At 30.6% G+C, this 21,994-nt stretch overlaps 1 protein-coding gene across 4 annotated transcripts in view; it reads right to left on the bottom strand.

The window, feature by feature from the left end:
* Positions 1 to 383: 383 nt before the first annotated feature.
* Positions 384 to 21,994, bottom strand: part of LOC121118702 (glycoprotein 3-alpha-L-fucosyltransferase A) — a 69,398-nt gene continuing 47,787 nt past the window's right edge. For 3 of the 4 annotated variants that reach the window (XM_040713289.2, XM_040713288.2, XM_040713290.2), the window contains exons 2-4: positions 9,931 to 11,008; positions 2,990 to 3,161; positions 384 to 1,298 (exon numbers count right to left, since the gene is read on the bottom strand). In XM_040713289.2, coding sequence (XP_040569223.1) covers positions 957 to 1,298; positions 2,990 to 3,161; positions 9,931 to 10,943 — 1,527 coding nt within the window. In that variant the 5' untranslated portion in view covers positions 10,944 to 11,008 and the 3' untranslated portion in view covers positions 384 to 956. Of the gene's footprint in view, positions 1,299 to 2,989; positions 3,162 to 9,930; positions 11,009 to 17,738; positions 17,879 to 21,994 lie in introns of those variants that run through there. The other variant, XM_071888332.1, reaches the window with a different exon arrangement.

The following is a 21,994-nucleotide window of genomic DNA, read 5'->3' as shown; positions in this document are numbered from 1 at the left end:
CTAGGTTGTGCCTTTATTATAGATTTTATTTTATTTTATTAATACATACTAAGACAAACTCGCTAATCATCTTCCTAATTTTGTTCTTTGATTCGTATTCAATATACATTCTCCCCGTTTCCGTTCGTACAATAATTCATTTTTGTACTTTTTTGGTACATTTCTAGAACCCATTGCTTAAAAAAAAACTTACATACACGGGATATCAACTTATTAGCGAAAAAAACAAACTTGCCCTCTAGAGCCCAGGAATCTGGTCTGACAAAGGATGAAACATAGCCTTAGGTACGTAACTCAGAACTCATTGTAGCTACTCACTGAATACCCTGATTCTATCTCCTATGTTCCCCATCACATCCAAAAAAAGTAAATGCCAATGTACATAGTTGTATAATTATATAATTTGTTATTTCAAATATAACATAAAAAATTTCAGGTCGAGTAACAAAATAAAATACTATTTTTAAAATCCTTTAAAAACAAACAGAAATAAATCATCAAGTGGAATGCTACAGCTGATGAGATGATAATGTACATACATACATAAATGATTTATTAAAAAACAACAGTTCTAATAGAGTTAAATAATTATAATCTTTAATTTTAAAAAGAACTCTAAGAAATTTGAAGAAATAAGATAGAGAGAATGACAAAAATTTGCTAAAATTATCGTTACTAATCATCACAGTCATTAGAAATTGAATGGAATACATACACAACAGATGAAACAGAGACAAGAATAATAATTAATGAAGCCATTTGAAGATAATACTGAATTATTACTCAGAGCCTGTCTCGACACAATATTTTTTTACAAAACAAAACACAGGCAAAAACAATTATTTATAATAAGAAGAAAAATTTATTATTTCTTCATATGATAAACTCTAGATCAAACTATTGTGAGAGAGAATGAGAAAGTCTTTGTTTTGGGTGAGAGATTCATTCCTCTGTCGTTAGGAACTACTACTCTTTTTAGAAGTTGAGTGAGTGGATCCTATTGATGTGATTTTAAGCGTTGAATTATTATTTTTGGATTTGGAAGAAGAAGTTGATGTTATAGAAGCTAAGGAGGACGTAGAAGAGGATGAAGGCGACGACGTTTTTAAGGATTTGAATTTGGCAATAGCTTTCTCAAACTTCTTCCATGAGCCATTGATGCAAGTTCCTTTCCCTCTCCACCATTCGTTTATATCTGGATACCAAGAGTCTTTTGAATCCCGGTCAAGGGATTTTGGACTATTTAATAGAGCACAAACACGACAGAAAAACTTGGTATTCACAAACTCTCCCGTGCTCTGAAAAGTACATAAGTAATAAATACAAATATGAGGTTGAAACAATAAGAATATGAATGGCCCATGACTGTTGTTTATTTCAAGGATGTCTGCAGGTTAATTTATATTTATTTTTTGGGGGAAGAGGCGTGATTTTACAATTTTTCGGAAAGAAAATTGAAAAATTAAATTTTTCAAAAATACATGAAAAAATAAATTTTTTGAAAAAAAAATTTTAAATATTAAATTTTTCCAGATAACATTCCAAAATCCACAACTATTTACACAAAATTAATTTTTTTATCATCAGAACATAGCTGTACAGAACAAAATTTTGAAAAATAAATTTTTAGAAGAAATTTTGACAATGTTTACTATGAAACTATTCACAAAAAATTAAATTTTTTTGGAAAAAGAATTTGAAAAATTCAATTTTTCTAAAAAGAAAAATATAAAATTTAATTTTTGGAAAAAAATTTCAAATAATAACCTTTTCGAAAAAAATCAAAAAATCCCCAACTATTCACAAAAAGTTAAGTTTTTCTGAAAAAAAAATTGAGAAATGTAAATTTTCTAACAACAAAAATATAAAATTAAATTTTTGGAAAACAATTTCAAATAGTAAATTTTTTGGAAAAAAAATTCAAAAATCAGCAACTATTTCAAAAATTTCAAAAAGTAATTTTTTTGGAAAAAAAATTCAAAAATCAGCAACTATTTCAAAAATTTCAAAAGTCCATAGATATTCTCAAAAAATTGAATTGTTTGAAAAAAAACTTCAAAAACTCAGAGCTATTCACAAAAAATAAATTTTTTGGATTAGATTTAAAATTTTTTTGAAAAGAAAATTTCAAATATTAAGTTTTTCCGGGAAAAATTCAAAAATCCCCGACTATTCACACAAATTTAAATGTTCTGAATTTTTTATCAAAAGATCATACAGAATCATACAGATCATAGCTGTACATAATTTTTTTTTGAAAAATAAATTTTTAGAAGAAAATTTGACATTTTTTGGAAAAAAATTAAAAATCCACAACTATTCACAAAAAATTAAATTTTTATAAAAAAATTCGAAAAATAAAGTTTTTCTGAAAAGAAAAATTGAAAATTAAATTTTTCCGAAAAAAAATCAAAAAATTCCCAACTTTTCACAAAAAATTAAGGTTTTCTGAAAAAAAAGCTTAAAAATATAATTTTTCTAAAATGAAAAATAAAAATTTAATTTTTAGAAAATAATTTCAAATAGTAAATTTTTTGTTAAAAAAATTAAAAATCAGCAAGTATTTCAAAAGTCCATAAATATTCTCAAAAAATGGAAAGTTTTTGGAAAAAAACTTCAAAATTCCAGAGCTGTTCACAAAAAATGAAATTTCCAATATAAAATATTTTGAAAAAAAATATCAAATATTAAACTTTTGGGGATTTTTTTATTTTTAAACTATAGCTATTCACAGACACGCCTTTAACCTTATGTATTTGATTGAAAGTGGTGCCTTCTCGCGGAAAAATAATACAACTCCCTGAATAATAATTGTGTTGATTATTTTTAAATTCAAACTTGTATTTGAAATGAACGAAAAATAATTTAATAATCTATACTCCTTTTAATCTATTTGTTTATTTTGCGCCCCCAAACTACATACTATCACACCACCTGGCGGAGTATATATTTTTTTAATTTGCTGATGCCCCATTATGATATTACTTACTTTCCATTCAAAGTATTCATTGTACAGATCATCATTTTGATCTAACTTATGCAGGTATTTTGCTAATTCTTCGGGACCTTCAAAATCATCTACATGTATAAAGGATTTGTAAGGAGCACTTCTTTCATAGTCCTCCTTTCGAGCACCCATGACTATCGGAACTACATCATGACTGAAATGAAGAAAATAATGGCTTTAAAACAAAGACAAACTACTTTAATCAGCTTTATTTACAGTTACATTATATGTATACTAGTTATTAAGTGCCGATGGACATTGTTTTAATGATATAGATATGCACCCCACTTTTTTTTCTTTTTTAATATGATATCATAGCAACCCATGCTCGTTGCTACACTGTTATTTTTTAGATCCTGCCGTTCTAAGATATTAATGTTGCACTCAAAAATTAGCTGTTCACTCACAAATAGACAAAAAAACCTTGTTTTTTTTTATATATATATGCAGCAACATTTTCGCCTGGCAGCTAAAAGGTATATATATTATTGTAGGTGTATTCACGAAAATTAGCATTAAAATATTCAAAAGCAGACCTTTAAAGCCCTCTCTATAAAATCACGTTTTTAAGTACAATTTCGATTCAGAACCATATCTTAAAGTGAATTGACTATATAGATGAGTATTAAAGTAATAGCGATTGATAAAAAACATACCAGCATTCGAAAAAATAAATCTTTTGTTACAAAATATGTCAAATCATTCAAAAATAAAGTGAACAATTTCCCAAATTAAATATAATCTAGTAGATTAATTTTAATAAGTAAATAATTTTTTTGGAGGAAAAGAGATTAAATGAAATTTTATATACACTTTATATACAATATAATGCATTGGTTTTATATTACATCATATCGATATATATATTCTTAATTTTCGGAATATTTTCCTGCAAACTTTTTTATTGCTTATTTAGTCAATATTTCATTAGAAAATTAAAAGTTAAACTGATAAAATCAATAAAAATTGACATCTTCTTTTTTGACGGGAACCCTTTTTAAATTATAAAAAAAGGTTAATTCTTAATTTTTGGGAATGATATAAAGCAATAAAAAAAAAATATTAACTTCCAAATAAAATTCTTCATTAGATTGGGTTTTTGTATGATTAAAAATATTTTTTTGGAACTGTATTTAAGTTCACTTAATAAATAATTTATATTCTGAAAGCTGGAATATTCTTTATTTGTACAAAACAAAACAAAATAAGAAATACTTTTTCTTTTTTGTGGAAACAGTGAAAAGGAATGTTGCCAAGACTACATGATAACAAATCCAGTAATTTAGGAGCTTGTCCAAGGAACACTTATTTTGACTAAAGTGCAAAATAATTTTGGCAAATTAGAGTAAATTGAAACTTTAACAGGTCATATCATATCCATTTCAAAAAATTGAATGTCTATATATAGAAAGTTTAACCTTTAAAAAATTATAAATTGTAAGAAGCAATGGCGTAATTCCAAGTCAAATCGACCAAAATAAATAAAAAATCTCACCCGACCCTCTCAGATTTAAATGGTTTTTGGCCCACAAGCTCAAATTCATGAGTAAATGAATGTGCCAAATTTGAGCAAATACTTCGGAGTCGTCTCTGAGAGATGTATACTCGTCTCAGCCCAAAATTTTCAACGTCTTATTACTGGACACTAATTTTTTTCTTTATATATTTTTTTTATCCAAAAGAGCTACTTGAATATTCAAGAGACGGACAAATTTTAGAAATTAAATATAATTAAGTCGATTAAATTACGTGATCTTTAATAAATACAAATCAAACATATTTAAATTGAGGTTAATCTTCCTGCTTCAAAAAAGTTAATTAATTATTACAATTAGTCAAATGATTGACTTAATTACATTTAATTTTGAAACATTTTCAGGGAAATTTACACTGCTTATTTATTAAATATTCTATCTTGAAGAAAATTAAAAGTTAAACAGAAAAAAACCTATAAAAATCAAACTTTTTTTGTCAGCAAATCTTTTTAAGTTGTATTATTATTGGTTTATTTTTAACTAAATATAACAAAAAGTAATTGAAAAAAGTATGATCTTCCCCTTACTGGATTTTTATATGACTAGACACAATTTGTAGGAACTATATTCAAGATGACGTGAAATAATTTATCTTTTCAATGCTGAAATGTTTTTTATCAATTGATATTACCTCCAATTTTCATCAAGGTATTCGAAGTATCTTCAAATAGAAATGGGAATTTTCAGATTTTGTGGGCAATATACTTTGATATGGTGGATTTTTTTATATTAATAGACTCGCTTCGAACATATATTTACTGTGTCAGCTAAAAAAATATGTTTTGTTTGTTTGTGAGATGCATAACAGTTAGAAGATTTTTTGCTATTGAAATACATGAATGAAATAATTTGCATCAAATTTGTTGTAAAAATAAAATTAAGTGCTCCAAAATACTTAAAATATTTTACGTGTCATACCGTAAAACTGTTCTGAGTTTAAAATAAAAGTTTACAAGTAGTACACACTCTTCCAAGATGGCCTGGAAGATACCAATGACGAGTTTTATGGATGATGCTTTGCTCACAGTTTTTTTCAACTACCGTAGCGTAGTCCATCAGGAGAAAGAGAACTATCGTGAAGTACTCCATTGAAAAATGCGTTGTAATTTTTTTTTTCAAATCTTATCTTTTTTTTTTTTTTTTTTTTAAACAAATGGAACATAGAATAAATTAAAATTTAGATACTATCGTGAAGAAAAGAGTGTACCGAAATCTTAACAAGCATAAACGGTTTAAAATGGAGAGTACGGGACAGAGTTAAAAGTTTGAAATTTCTACCCAGGTTTTATGATTGTATTAAGAACATTTGCGATTAACTTTTTCAATATTTTGTTGCCATTTAAATTATGGAACAAACAAAACGAAACAACATCCGGATTTTGCTCCACGTTATAATAAATCCCAGGCATCTTGCCAGACAGTTGGAGGTGCTGCCATACCACTGAATACATATGTAGTTAGGTACAGATTTCAGGTATCTGGATCAACTTCAAGTCCAAAGTTTGGCTTGAGTCCAATTTATGTGATTTCTTGCCTCCATTCATTTCATTAGTCCCTCCCTCAACTCCAGATCTTAATCTATTAGACTATATGGAGAAGTAAACAAATTGCAGAACACTTTTTTCCCCCTCATTTTGCAAAAAAAAGAGCTCTAAATAGCATTTATTGGAATTGTAAAGAGGAACACACAGCCAACAAGATTTTTTCCATTATTTCTACAAACTTTATTTTGTCTACAAACCCAATTATCTGTTGGAAGTCCACTTTTTTGCCTTTAATAGCTACAAAAATTCCATCTTTGAGGTCTTGAATCGACGCTGGGCTGTTCGCATAGGCCTTATCTTTCACGTGGCCTCAAAGGAAGAAGTTGCAAGTTGTTAAATCACAAGATGTCAGTGGCCAATTGCGATCACCTCTTCAAGAGATAAAACGGTCCGGAAACTTTTCCTGTAAAAGAACGAGAGTTTCGTCGCTTGTGTGGAACTTAGCGCCCTCTCGTTGAAAGGAAACGTTGTCCAGATCAACATAAAAAATAAAAAAATCAATAATCATCTCTGGATAGCTCAGTCCATTCAACACTTTGGGCTACAGCAGTAATATTCTCAGTTGTTCTTGAGCGACGTGTACGGATTTTATTCTTCACATCACTAACCTGTCCCAACAGCTCCAATTTTTCAACCTATTTCTGCAGGACGACCCAAAAAAAAATTTAGCTTTACAATCCTTCCTTGCCAGGTTTCCCCCATATTTTTAGTTAAATTTACTATTATCAATCCGTTGTTGAAGACTGTTATTGTTCCATTTTGTTCCCATTAATGGCGTAGTTTGTATATATCAAATTGTACAAGTTAGAGCTTCAAAAGTGACATTTACCGATATAGCACCTCTAATTGGAAAACCCTTTATATGATCAAATATTGTAGTACTAATATCTGGGTATATATCGCTAACAGACACTATATTTACAGCTTGCAGCTTCTCTTGAACAAGGAGACTTTGAGCCCTTACAACATCTCCACATGTATAGATAGGATGTTGTTTGTTGTTACAAGGGCTAAACAGAAGTGTTTGGCGTCAGATAAAACAAATGGTATCTATCAACAGAGTATTTATTCCGCAAGCGTGGAAAGGGTAGAGTGTCCTTGATGTTATCTACCCTGGACAAGCCAATGTTGAGATTACAAACTTCTTAAAAACGAACAAGTCCTTTTTCTGGAGAGTCATGAAAGATCTGGAAGAGTTTGCAGATGATAGAAAGACTCAGGTCCATGCCACACTCAGAAAACGTTGATTTGGTTGTCACATTTTTTTTCCCGACTTTGTTGGACCCAGTATTTGGCCTCCAAGCTCACCGGATCTTACCTTCATGGACTTGCTTTTCTTGGGTACAGTACAGAAATACACCAACAGATCCTCCTACAACACGAAATCTGACCTGATATCGAGGATCTGGGAGGAATTCCAGATTCTGCCAAAAGAGACTGTCCTAAAGGCCTGCTCCAGTTTCTTAAAAAGTAAGTGTGGATTTTTGATTTTTTTTTTCTAGATTAATTTTATGTGAGGAGTTTTGAAATTTTTGAAACTGGAAATCTAATTTTTGAATTTTTTTCCTAAATTTTTATACTAAATATCTGATTTTTGGATTTTTTTCCAAAAAATTAACTTCTGAATTTTTTGAGCAAAAAAAGGTCAAAAACCAAGCCCCTCCCCTAAAATATAATCCTGTGGACGCCCCTGATCATTGAAAATATATAACACTCAATGTATCCTTGAGTATGGTCTTGTATGTTTTACAACCAAGATCTCTAGATTGAAGAAAAAAAAATGCAAATAAGGATGATCTTTTTAACGATGAAGAAATACACTTGAAAATAAACACATTTCCTGCAAAATCATATTTTAATTATAAATGTACCTCGTTTTATAAATATATATAGATACTAGCAGGAACAAACAATCTTATGATTAAAGAAAAATATTCTATTTATATTAAATTTTTTATGTTAAAATTCTAAACTAAAACGATTGACTATAAGTGAATAATAAATAGATAAATTTCTATTGTAAAACCTCCTTGTATACAAAATTTTTGTTTGTTTATGTCCATTTGATGTAAATATAATCAAATTTTGACACTCTTTAAAAACCAACACATATTGATCATGTGAAAATAATGATTTTGTTAAAATTAAAGCAATTTTTTCAAATGTTTGACTCCCTGATGTATTTATTGTCATTGCTAACTTGCCGTGTTCCTTTCTCAACCAGAATGAAGATTGAAGATACACACTAAGATTAACTTGTTCATCTTCTTCCTAACTCCCTTTTTAATTCGTTTTAATATACATTCTCCTTTTTTTATGTTTATACAATAATTCGATTTTTTGATTTTTGATTTTTTTTGGTGCATTTTCCAAAATTAAAAACAACAACAACATCTTAAAGACACGGGGAATCGATCTTGTTTTATGAAAAATTCAAATTATTATCAAAAATCACACTTGCCTTCTAGAACCCAGGAATCTGGTCTGACCAGAATTAAATATAACTTTACGGATGTAACTCAAAATGTTAAACAACGTTTATTTTATGTCTAAAGTCTGTATATGTCTTCATTTTTGAAATAAATGCGTTTTTATCATTGTTTGTATAAGTGGGACGTAGATATCACACAAACATACATTATTTAAATACTTTGTTGGATAGGATATATATCTACATAAGACTGAAGCTGATACTCCGGACTTAATATTTGATGTATTTCGTCGAATATAACTTAATTCTTTGTCAAAGCTATGGAATTTTGAATTTTTTTATAAAATGCTTAATATTTCAGTTTTTTGTGAATAGCTGTGAATTTTTGAATTTTTTTTCCAAAATATATGATATTTTTTAGTGTTATTTTTTTTTTTTTTTTTAATTCCACCCCCCCCCTAAAATTTCACCAAACAAGGAAGGTTTTTGGAAGGATACCTTTTTTATCTCCGCGATTGACTCACCACTTTCTTTCATTGTTTTGTTTGAAAAAAATATATATATTTTTTTACCCATTATATCATAAAAAAAGCTCAAGGTATTTATAGTCTTTATATATTTCAATGAAATTACGGTACCCAAAAGAAATTAAGCGTTATCTCTCAAAATAAAAGACTTTGTTGGGTACGAGCCTGGAAACATACTCTGTAACTTCTTTTATCTATCTAAGATGTATATAAATCATTAAACACCTTCTTAATAATGTCAGGGGATAATTTCTTATTTATTCATTTTCAAATTCTAGGAAAAGTTACACATTCATGATTAGTGAAGCACGTCTTTAGAATATAAATCGAAAATCCACATACAAAGTTTTACTTTTGAAATGAAAATGTGGGGATAGGACTCCATCTTTCTATTTTATCTATCCACTATATGAAGACTACGTAAGTTGATAATATACATCACAAAATTTATTACAAATGCTCCTTGTTCATTTGAATCTACATTTTATCGTCAGTATTTACTTCTCAGTATCTGCACCAGAAACACGAAATGTAATTTCTTATTTATCTGGAGAATCCATTGTGTAGGATTTATCAAATATTTAGTCTTCTTTGAATCGAGGTTTGGTGAATTTAATTAAGTGTTTCGCTTAATAGTCGTTCCTTTGTGGTTCTTTCAGATTTCTTTTTTTAATTTGATTGATAATCAGTTATTGACCTGAATTTCAGATGTTTAAAGCCCTACAAAAGAAGGATACCTATCTACAATAATAAAGTAAAGTTATCGGTCGGGCTGTTGCCTGCCGACACCTAATAACTCTCTCGCTAGTATCACAATAAAGCGCATAATATCCTTCTTATATAGCTACACTTTAAAAGTATGAATGATTAATTATGATAGTCTTACCTAAGGCCATTGACAAAAAACTTTTCCGTGATATAATCTTTACAATTGGAATTTTCGAAAGCTAAATAGAATTTATAGTCCTTATCCAACATTTTAAAACAGCTTTGAGAATTGGATCGGGGGCACTGTAGGCTTCCACAAGAGCCATAAATGTCTACTTGTATAAACTTTTGAAGCTCTCTCGCATATTTCAGCCTCCCATTTCGAGCTCCACAATTCGATACAAACCAAGCCACTCCCTTGGTTTTGTTGGCAGTATAGTCTTTTAGATGCGGCTTAGCTTTTATGTCTTCATCGTAGTACTGCCAACGCTCATAGGGAGCAACTATCGTTGAGTCTGACCTGTAAGTGGACGTCCAATTGAAGACGTCCTTCTGTTTGAAATTTTGTGTGTGAAGAGGGCATTCGAGCATATACATCATCCACAATTGATTTGGAGGACGATTAAAACTAGGCATCACAAAATGATCCTTAAAAATGACTAAATCAGCTCGTAAGAACTCTGAGCGCATAGAGGTGAGAACGCACTCAGAGACAGGACATTTCTCCTTAAGGAAAATACCTCGTCCAGGACGAGAGCCCCAGTAGTTGACTCCATTCCAAAGAAGGATCTTTTTATATTTCCTACTCTCATTCTTCTTTCCTCGAGCTAAGTACATAAGCTGTTCAGGTATGCGGTCATGTCCAACATAGTCCTCTGGAAAGAGTTTTGAGTTTTTCTCATCTTCTGGAATTGGAAACTCCACTCCTTCCTCCATATACCAGGGCTTCTTCTTGACTTTCTTTTGTGTCACAAGTTCCTCTGTCAAAAAGTCAGAGGAACCTTCATTGTAGTCTTTCCCTCCACTTGAATCATTACGCACTGAACGAATCGGAAACCCTCGACCTCTGGGACGATGACGAACTTCATTCTCACTTTGGATCCCTGTTTTTTGAATCTTTATAAATAAAAAAACAGCTGAGCATGCAAAAACGACGTAGTAGAAGATCTTTCGTATAGAGACTCTTGGCATTCTGTGTGTTAAGATGTACAATAAGCTCGAAAAAAAGCAGGAGGAAATATTTGCTATTCACACCACTGAAAAAATTAAGAAGGATACATTATTAAAATTTTATCAGAAACAAGTGGGAACATCAATTAATAGTTATCTTTTTTAATCAAAGTCAATCTATTTTTATGTTTGAAATTATATATATTACATTTTTTTGTCACTCGTAATACAACAGTAAAAAGTCCGGCTTCCAACCAACGAATAAAAAAAAGTTTATATAATTTAAAGAAGTAGTCCATTATTTTATCTTATGGGTTGATCTTCGCGTAAACAACTCCAACCTTCTTTTATTTTGAAACGCCACATATTTAACTCATTAGTTATCCTTTATTGTGTATTGTACATATGTTTATTATATTATTTGAACTATGTATTTTTGGTTATATTCAATTTTGTATCGATTATTCGAATGAAACCTATTATGTATGTTTTAATAATCCCTACTGCAGCCCATCGATGAGGCAAGTTACTCAATCAAAATTGTCAACATCAAATTGATGTTACAGATAAAAGGAACATGAGTCCGTGTCCAAACACCCATTATACATACATTTTCACCTTGGATAGCAATGAAGTAAATACTACTTATAATTAACAGATCCATTCCTTGATCCCCTTTCTGTAATACTACATTATCACAGGTATTTAATCAATTGAAGTGATAGCAAGATAATTTAGTATCGAGACAAAGGGAAGCACCAGTAAAGGGTAGATAAAAATCTACGGGCTCTTAATTGTTTCAAGTTTTTGCGGTAAGTCTTTTTTTTGGACTCGGCGGTACTTGAAAACACATCCAATGTTCAGGGTAAAATTGGGGGGAGTGAAAGGCTCTAAGTAGTTACTGAAGTGTCGTCGGTTCCCAAAACACTCCCAACATTCGGGGTACAAAATGACAATTCATAAAGTCTATAGTTCATTTAATCATAACTGTATTCGAAATTGTTTTTAAACGAAATGTCCTTATACAAAATATTTTATACGAATTTTCCTTATAAAAGTATGTTTTATATAAAGTTACCTTACACCATTGGATATTTCAATTCTTGAAGAACCACGCTATGAATTTTTGAGACAAAATTTAACTTTTTGTAAATAGAAGTGGAGTTTTGGAAAAATTTTCCAAAAAAATTTAATTTTTAAAAACCAAGCCCTTATCAAAATATAATGAAGCAAATAACTCTCTCTACTATTTATTTGACTTTATGAATAATAGATGGTCTAGTAATTATTGGCTATATATGAAGTAATTTTGTTTGAACATGTATATTTTTAATTTCTTGGTACCTTGTGTAGACCAAAATCTATTACAGCGGTTTCTTGATATTAAATGGTTTTCCTTTTCTTAATGACGCCAGTATATTTTTGTTCTATGAGCAAAGCCATAAAAGGCTTATGAAAAGAAATCAAAGCCAAATGAACTACCGTTGAAACGCTTCTTGACGGTATTGGTGCAAGACGAATAACACCAACAATCTGAATTACTCTCGCATTTTCTTGTACTAAGCCGATAAGCTAAAAAAAAGGAATCTTGAGGCATCAAACGAAGGTTGCCTAATTATAAATGAATCTCACATAAAAAAAGAGTTACAAGAAATCGAGGATTTTTATATTCATATGTATACCAAGGCCAAAAAGATGAAAAAATGGGTGTTTAAGTATCTTAATATATAGTAATTTTAGTTCAACAAGCTCTTAAATTTCTTGAATTACATTTGAATTAACATCATTTTCTTCTTGGACGGGAAAACTTTCACCGCCGACTCGAGCTTAAATCGTTAGTTTTGTGGCTTTTGAAAATACAGCAAAAAAAGTAACGCAGGGCTCTCCCTATGAATGTCGTCTCTGTGGATCAAAAAGTAGGCTTGGGATAGTTCATATGTATTCCTGTATTATGGTAATCCCGCTTATACAACCCCTAACACCGACTAATTTTTCTTGTCTTAAAATCTTAACTTTCTTGAAAGTCTCTTTTTAACCCTCCTGGAACTCTATGCCCACAGTCAATGTATATTAGATGTACCTATAAACTCAATTACCATTGTAGGTATATTTGGCTCAACCCCATAATTGTACCCTGAATGTTTGGGGGTGTTTTCGGGTACCACAGGGCGGCAAACGGGATGCAAGCCACCACCCATACTTAAGTAACTACTAAGAGTCCCTTACAAACCCACAATTGTACCCCGAATGTTGGGGTGTTTTCGGCGTTTAGTAGTTCTCAATTCTTATTGGCTTAAAATTATAATCTACAATATGTTCCTCCTAAATATTCGGGGCACAATTGGGGAGTTGTGAGGGGCTCTTAGTAGTTTATTCAAGTATCGGGGGTGGGTTGCATCCCGTTTTGGGAACAGTAGTACCCGAAAAAATCCCCAACATTTGGGGTATAGTTGGGGGATGGTAAAGGGGGGGATTTTAGTGGTTTCTTCAAGTATTGGCGGTGGGTTGCATCCCGTTTTGGAGGCTGGCGGTACCCTAAAACACCCCTAACATTCGGGTTATACTCGGGTGGTTGTAAGGAACTCTTAGTAGTTTCTTAAAGTATCAATTGTGGGTTGAATTCCGTTAGGGATCTGGCGGTACCCGAAAACACACTCAAACTTTTGGGGTACAATGGGAAGAATGGTGGGGTGCTCTTAGCAGTTTTTTCAAGTATCGGCGGTGGGTTGTATCCCGTTCTTGGACACAGTAAATCTCTGAAGACACGCCCAACATTTGGCGTGTCAGCTTTAGCTCATAACATCGCCAACATTCGGGGTATAAAATGACAATTCAGAGAGTCTATGCCCCGTTTCCTCATAAATTTATGCGAAATTGCTTTCATACGTTCATATGTTTTATACAAAGTTACCTATTACCATATCCAATCACATCTATGTACATATTATTTTATTAAACGTGTGTACAAAGTGCAATGCAATTTTTCATTTCATTTTAATGCAGTACAATTTTGGCATCTTAATTAGCAGTAAAAGGTTAAAATCCTTAAATATTCACTACAAGTTTTCATTAATTCCACGCAGGAATAAATATGATGAGGGTGAAATAATTCATATTTCTAAGACATGATGTTCCCTAACTTATGTAAGTTTCCTTTAGTTTAAATTAATTTTCATTCATGAAATGGGAATTTTTCCACCCCAGTATAAAGAAAATGTTTTCTTTTGATCATAATATATATCCTTTTATTGAACCTTTGTTAGTCAATTAAAATATTGAATGCCCATGAACTTGTATAGATTATTTCAATTTAATTACGTATCTAGTATAACGAATAATCATGATGACGACATCATTTATTTAATCATAATTTATTTTTTAGAGTACTTTTTAGAGCAACTAAAAACTAGGACCTTGACAAACAGACAAAGATCGAGGCAAATTTCGCTTTATTGATATAGATTTCCTAATAATAGTTAAAAATTGTTTCTATTCACAAAACCTCAGAAATTAAATTTTAAAAATGCTAATAAATCAAGATAAAATTATCTTAATTTTCCAAATAATTGATGATATCAACATGAGAATAAGAATTGTTTTTTCATAAGAACTCAAAAAGTTATTTTATATTTAGTATATTGTAAAGTAAAAGAAATTGACTGCAATGATTGAAAGTTAAAAAGGAATTGATGATCAAATGGTTTTCGTACCTCATGTAAGTCGTTGTTTTCAAGTCAACTTTGATGTTCATTGCAAAAAAAAAAAAAAAAAAAAAAAAAAGGAGAATATTTAAGACTATTTTTCAAGGTATATTTTGTAGAAAACTATTATTTTATTTTGATTGATTAATATAAATTATTTCTTGATAGAACTGTGGATATATAATGTATCTCAGGGTTCTCTAAATCAACTAGTAGGTAATTGTCTTTAAAGAAGTTAAAAATCACACTCTATATATACAAGGCAATAATTTATATTTTTCTCTGACATGTGTAGGTTGGGCTTCTTGACGGAACTTTTTGTTTTTTAATAAATGCCAAATTTAAAAAATAACATTTTGAGAAAAGTGACGAATGACTAAATTGGACACATAACTTCTTTTTTTAAGAATAGACAGAAAAATATTTTTTTTTAATTTTATGGTTATTTTTTTTTTTAAAGAAACAACTAGCTTAATTTTTTTTTTTTTAGACAGGAGAGTAACTTTAGGCTAATTTCAGCAGAATCGAATATGAGATTAATGACCATAATCATTCCAAGATGACGTCCAATGGTATTGTTTATTAAGTCAATATTAATACCATATTCTGTCTCAGTTCTGCCTTCTCTCCTCACGCTCTACAATATGCCCACTCCCACCATCAGTCCTCACTACTGATAGTATTCATTCAACAATGATTTTTGAAGTACTTTTGTATTATAATTAAGGGATTCTTATTGGAGTACAAATTAGACAAATCATCATTTCTCATAATTTAAATTTTAACTAATTGATTTATCTTACTGATTGTATCCTTTGCCAAATATTTTATGCATTCAAAAATTAATTTTACCCACGGGCCACAGTGTTTATTTAAAATTATTTGATATAATATTTTTGGATTTAGTGGGCTCTAAGACACCTAATCATAGCTGCTTAAACGATTACTTTTTTTCATGCCGTTTTCAATATATAATATAAATAAATTATATTATATATTAATAAAGCAAGGCCTGTGTTTTTGTTTATTTGTGTGGCAGACAAATTTAAAATTCATTTTAAAAACAAGTACATATATGAAATTAAAAGTAATGAACATGACTTTAAATGAGGCCTAGCAAGGAGCATAAGTAAGTAAAGCATAGCTAGTTAGCGTTTTAGAGACTAAAGCACTCCCTGACCCATCACATCCTATTACACAAAAATCTGAGGCTCTTATTATTATTTTCTCCTTTTTGAGGAGAGAAGATCTAAGTATTGAGTAGCTACGTATGAGTTTTCTCATGAAAACAGGAGAGGTACACAGATGATTCCTTGGGGGAGTTATATTCTATATTATACAAGCAAAGTTTGTCCGTTTGTCGACGCTCACTTACTTCTGGCAATGGCGTTTACTAACACTAGCACATTCATAAAACAATTATTTCATATTATTTTCTGCAAAGACACAACATGATCGACAAAATAGAAGAATTTTGATAATATTAGAGGATTTCTCTACTGAATAATATACTTTTTATTATATAAAGAGTATATTATTCATTTATGTAGGAGTATGTAGTCATAATAATAGAACTATTTTCTCAGTTAAATAGTATATAACTTTATTTCTATAATAGAACATCAAAAGCAAAAGTCAGAATATGGCTGACAAAAAAGTATAGAACACAATGGTCAAAGTTTTTTCCTTCCGACTCTAAGTATACATACATATATCCATTTTGATCTCAATTCAATTTTAAGCCTTTCAAAAACACCCATACAAACATATATTCATACTATTATGAATAGAGATATAGAAAGTTAAATTTTTATTTTTAGCATTACATAAGACGTATCTTTTTTATGCTTATTCAATTACTAGGGGGGGTGTACCCTGCAATATTTGGAGTTAACACATATGTTTTCAACACCTTTCAAACCACATTTATTGCAGATTCAATTGTAAATCCCTTTCTATATATCTATGAATAAGTATGTTCAAGTTTCAACTAAAAATATATTTAGGGTAAAATTCAAATAAATATTCAAAAATTTCAAATACTTAAGTACTTTTCTTTCAAAGTTATTTTTAGTACTTCCGTCTTACTTTAAGAAGGGATATGCAGGTAAATTGGGACATTTTTTAATGGACCTGAAACTTTAATTTTAAATAAAAAATTTTCGTACAATAGTTGGTCATCCATCGATCGAGAAAATGATTATTTTATGTATCCGCCGTTGGGGGCAATTACCTTGTGTCCTGCGCGAGTCAATTCGACAACGCCGATCTTTTCCCTAGCTCCATGTTTGTTTGTTTACCTATTTGAACGAAACTTTTTGTCCTTAAACTAGACACCCAACCTCAAAATATCATGTAAAATTAAAATTTCCTAAGTTATAGTGATTTAAAAAATGTCCCAATTTACCAATTTCACATTCCTGTACAAACCTTTTTTCTATAAACTCTTTAGAATCTAACGAATAACTAACCATTATTTATTTAATATCTTTATGAGCGTCCTAAACGCACTGTGCTAGATTGTTACTTTTTAGATCAAGCAGTCACATAGCTCTAAGATATTAAGGACACCCTCAAAAATGAGCCCTCAACGGACAGACAAACTTTAAAATATGGATCATATCAATATGTTAGGTTGGATTCATATTCGCCCTAGTTTGAGTAATTACCTCCGCAACAAAGTTAAGTGGAGGATATGTTTTCGCCTTTGTTTGTTTGTTAGTCATCAGGATTACGGCAAAAGTTACAGATGGTTTTTATGAAACTTGGTACGTAGGTATATATATATGGTCACAGTAAGAGACCATTAAATTGTGAGAGGTCAAATTCAAAGTTCAAGACTACACAAAACGTAAAAAAATATATAATCGACCATAATTTTGGAAACAAATTAAGATACGTAAGATTTTAGATACAGTTTCTAGCCTTGAATATTGAGTCAAGTTGAGTTTGAGTGAAGGCATAAAATCTAAAGTCTACATTTATGTCAGTCAATTATTATCAAATTTGCATATTAAAAAATGCTTCCAAATAAGTTGTATGATCTATTTAAGTACATCAAAGCATAAATTAAGTTAATGTAGGTTGCCATATTGTGTAGTTATTAATATCTTACCCGCATCTCTACCATTTATATTTATTCTTTTCGAAATATTTTCCCAAGTAGAAGAAAATACCCTTCCGCTAGGCATCAAAGTTGCTTTCATGGATTAATATTTTATTGATCGGTCAAAGAAGTTTGGAAATGCCTTTTTTCCTTCACTTCACAAAAATATTTAATTTTTCAAATTTTTTTCCAATAAATTTAAGTTTGTGTGAATAACTATGTATTTTTGAAACTTTTCTATAAAAGATTTTATATTTGATTTTTTTTTAAAATCTTATATTAGAAATTTAATTATTTAATTTTTTTCCATAAGAATTTTTTTTTTTTCAGAACGACTGGGGTTTTTGTTTACAACTTAAAAATAGTTAATTTATGAGCAATATAGTTTCCAAAAGCAAATTCGTACCTATATGTCATTTTTAAAAATAGCCCTTTTTTGCACCGATGGGACCCATGAACCCCACAAATTTATTATTAATTAACGTAGTAACTATTACTTATTAAATCCAGTCAAGTTGTGTCTTTGACTCTTTCATTTCCAATCAAAAATTTATAAAATGACTCTACTCTGTATTATTTAAATATGAAAATTATTTAATTTTTTTAGCAAGGAACTTCAAGAACACATTTCACTTCCTATTTGTTTCTTTTTTAATTTTAAGTAATAAACTCAAAATTAACACTTTGGATTAATTGTTTTGCGAATAATTGAATATCTAAAATAAAACTCGATTAATTGATTTGTTATAATATAAGAGGAAAAGTTTACTCTAATCCACCTAAAATTTTGATACTTTTTTTAAAAGTTAAAGCGTCATACATTATTATTCGCATTTTTATCATGATGAAGTTCTTTTCTTCAAATTTAAGTATGCATATATTCCTGAGCGCAAAGAATAGTCCTCTTATTTTTTATTTTTATTTTTTTTTCAAAGCGGTTATATATATTCATAGCTATAGGTTTGGTGACCTATGTATAAATGTTCCGTGTGTATTTTGTGTATAATAATATATTAATATGAGAGTCATTCTGGATTCTCCGCGTGTAGAATAAAGTATATACATAAACTCCATATCCTCATATATCTCATATCCACGTATATCATATGGCGCAGTCGATAAACCAGAACCAATCTTAAGAAACATAATGGAAGAACTTAAAAGTAAGAAGTTTGACTTTATAAAATCAAAAGTTAAGGCATACAAAGGTCATGTCACAAGGAGCATTAATGAACTGAAGCGTTCAAACAGAATGGAATTAGTAGAAATTTCTCATCAAAGGGCCCGTGGAAGATTACACATCTTAGAGGATATTTTAGAATTAATGGAGTTGAAGTCTGAAACAAAGGAGCAACAAGAGGATATCTTGATGTTCATGGAAGAAAGAGATCGCATGGATGAAGAAATTATGAAGGAACTCACGAAAAAATGGAGGAATTAGCTGGCAAGGAGCATCAGCATCTGCCTTCAAAGGATGGAGCGTGTAAAGTATACGGAAAAATTGCATATAAGGAACCGGAACTATTGAGAGGAAGCATGGATTTGAATGAGTTTATTGAATGGAAACCCAGTTTTGAAGACTACAGGCAACTAGCAGGAGTTGATAGCTACTCTCACGCAAAACAGCTAGCGAATTTAAGATCATTCATGGATATAGAAATGAGGGAGAAATTAAGAGTCTCAATTGGGATTAAAGAAAACACAGTGTTATCCATTCCTGAAATTTTAGAAGAATTGAGGAAATATTTTCGCTCTCAATATAACATCATTCTTGATAAGGTTAAATTCCATTCCTTATATCAAAAGAAGGTCAATCATTCGAGGACTTCTATGTAGAAGTAACTCGAACTGCAAATCGTGCCGAATTAAATGAAAGATGTGATAATAAAGACTGTTTCGAAGAAAATATCAAAGTTAAATTAATTGTGGGACTTCGGGATGAAGAAACGAGGAAAAAACTTATGGCCATAGAAGAAAAGAATGTACACTTCAAAAAGTTATTGATAGATGTAGAGCTGAGGAAATGTCGAAGAGGGATGACGAAAAGTTAAATTCTGCAAAAGTCAACAAGATAACAAGAGGAAAATTCAGGGATCAAAGCCTTAGTCGAAACAAAAATAGTTTTAGGAAAAATCCTCCTGAAAGAAAAATAATGGATTGTATATTCTGCTCAAGAGACCATATTATAAATAAATGTCCTGCTTGGAAACAGGAATGTAGGAATTGTAAGAATTGGTCATTTTAAAGATTCAAAGGCCTGTAAAAATGGAATTGCAAGAAACAGAAGAGTCACGGTAAGAAACGTGACCACATTTAGTCCCTCACCAGCAGTACAAGTTCGATTAAAATCTCTGGATGGAACATACTTATGCAATTATAGTTATGCAATTCCGGATTCTGGTAGTGAGGTATCTATTGCGGATGAAATTGAATTTTTTAAATAGACAATTCTCGTTTAAATGGAGCTGGAATACCATCATTTTAAATGAAATGAGGAAATTAAAGAAGACCTATAATAGAAAATTTAAATTTCTCGTTTAAATGGAGCTACTGGAAAAGAGCTACTTTTTTCCGAATCAACTTGTGGAGGATCCATGTATTAATTGATGGAAATCAACCATTAAGAAAGATGAAATGCGCACCGATAAAAATATCTTTAATGGAAGGAGCAGAAACTTGAAAATGTACACAGCAAGGGCGATTCCCTTTGCTTATAGAGAAGCTACGAAGAAGGAATTGGAAGAATTGTTGAAAAAAGGAATAATTGAGCCGCTAGGAAATAAACCTAAATGGTGTCACCCTATGGTTGTGGTGGGGAAGAAAAATGGTAAGGTTAGACTAACAGTGGATCTAACAAAATTAAATAAGTTTGTGAAAAGACCTAATCCTATGACTAATCCTAAGGAGATAATTTCAAACATTAAACCTGGAAATAAGTACTTTTCCACGTTTGATGCAATTAAAGGATATTGGCAGATCCCTTTACACCATGAGAGCCAAGACTTAACAACTCCGTGGGGAAGATTCAAGTTTAAAAGATGGCCAATGGGATTAAATGCAACAAGTGACGTATTCAATCTTATGATGGACCAAGCTTATGGGGAATTGCCAAATACAAAGAAGTTGGTTGATGATATTTTAAAATATGATGAGACATTTGAGCATCATGTTAAAAGTGTCAAGGAATTTCTTGATCGAAGTAGGAAGTTTGGAATATCACTCAATAAAGAAAAATTTCAATTTGCTAAGCCAAAGGTTGAGTATATTGGTTATATCGTCGGAGAACATGGAATTAATATCGATCCTAGAAAAACAGAAGCTCTTTCAAAAATACCAGCTCCTCAAAACAGAACTGAGTTGAGATCGTTCATGGGAATGGTCAATCAAATGAGCGGATTTTCAAAGGAAATAGCCAACTTATCTGTCACATTGAGACCTTTATTATCCAACAAGAATGAGTACATATGGACTAAAGAACAAGATGACATATTTGAAGATGTCAAGAAGTCTTTGGTTAAATTACCTCAAAAGAGTCACTTCATGCCGAATAGAAAAACTGTTTTAGAGACTGATGCTTCTAAGAAAAAAGGTCTTGGGTATATCTTAAGACAAGAAGACAATGAAGGAAAATGGCATCTTATTGAAGCAAACTCTAGATGGTTGAGTGCAGCAGAACAGAATTATGGAATGACAACGCTTGAGATGATGGCCATATATTGGGCAACCAAAAAATTAAATGTTTATCTTCAAGGATTACCTCATTTTCATATTGAAACAGATCATCAAGCAATTGTAAATATCCTCAACAAGAAAACTTTGGACGAAATTGAGAATCCAAGACAAAAAGAAATTAAAGAAAGGACGCAAATGCGTTATAACTTCACTGTTGCTTGGAAACCAGGAAGAAAAATGTTAGCAGCTGATAATTTGTCAAGAAATCCATACTGGAATCCGAGGAAGGACGACATATTGGAGGATGTGCATACGAATGAGGTTAGAAGAATATTAATAAGAGCTGTATGTGGTAAAAAAATTCAAACGGATCAGATCAAGGATCGAAGATTAAGAAAATTGAGAGACCAAGCACAAGAAGATGTTAATTATCTAAAATTGATAAATTTTATTAAAGACGGTTTTGGAAATAATATCAAAAATCTCCCTGAAGAATTAAAACTCTACTGGAATTTGAGAGATAGTCTATCGATTTATGAAGGTTTGATTATCGTCAATAATAAAAGAATTGTTATACCAAGAGTAGCTCGGAA

The sequence above is a fragment of the Lepeophtheirus salmonis genome, chromosome 5 (assembly GCF_016086655.4).
Source record: "Lepeophtheirus salmonis chromosome 5, UVic_Lsal_1.4, whole genome shotgun sequence".
Taxonomy (NCBI): Eukaryota; Metazoa; Arthropoda; class Copepoda; order Siphonostomatoida; family Caligidae; genus Lepeophtheirus; species Lepeophtheirus salmonis.
This window is presented reverse-complemented; position numbering and strand designations above follow the sequence as displayed.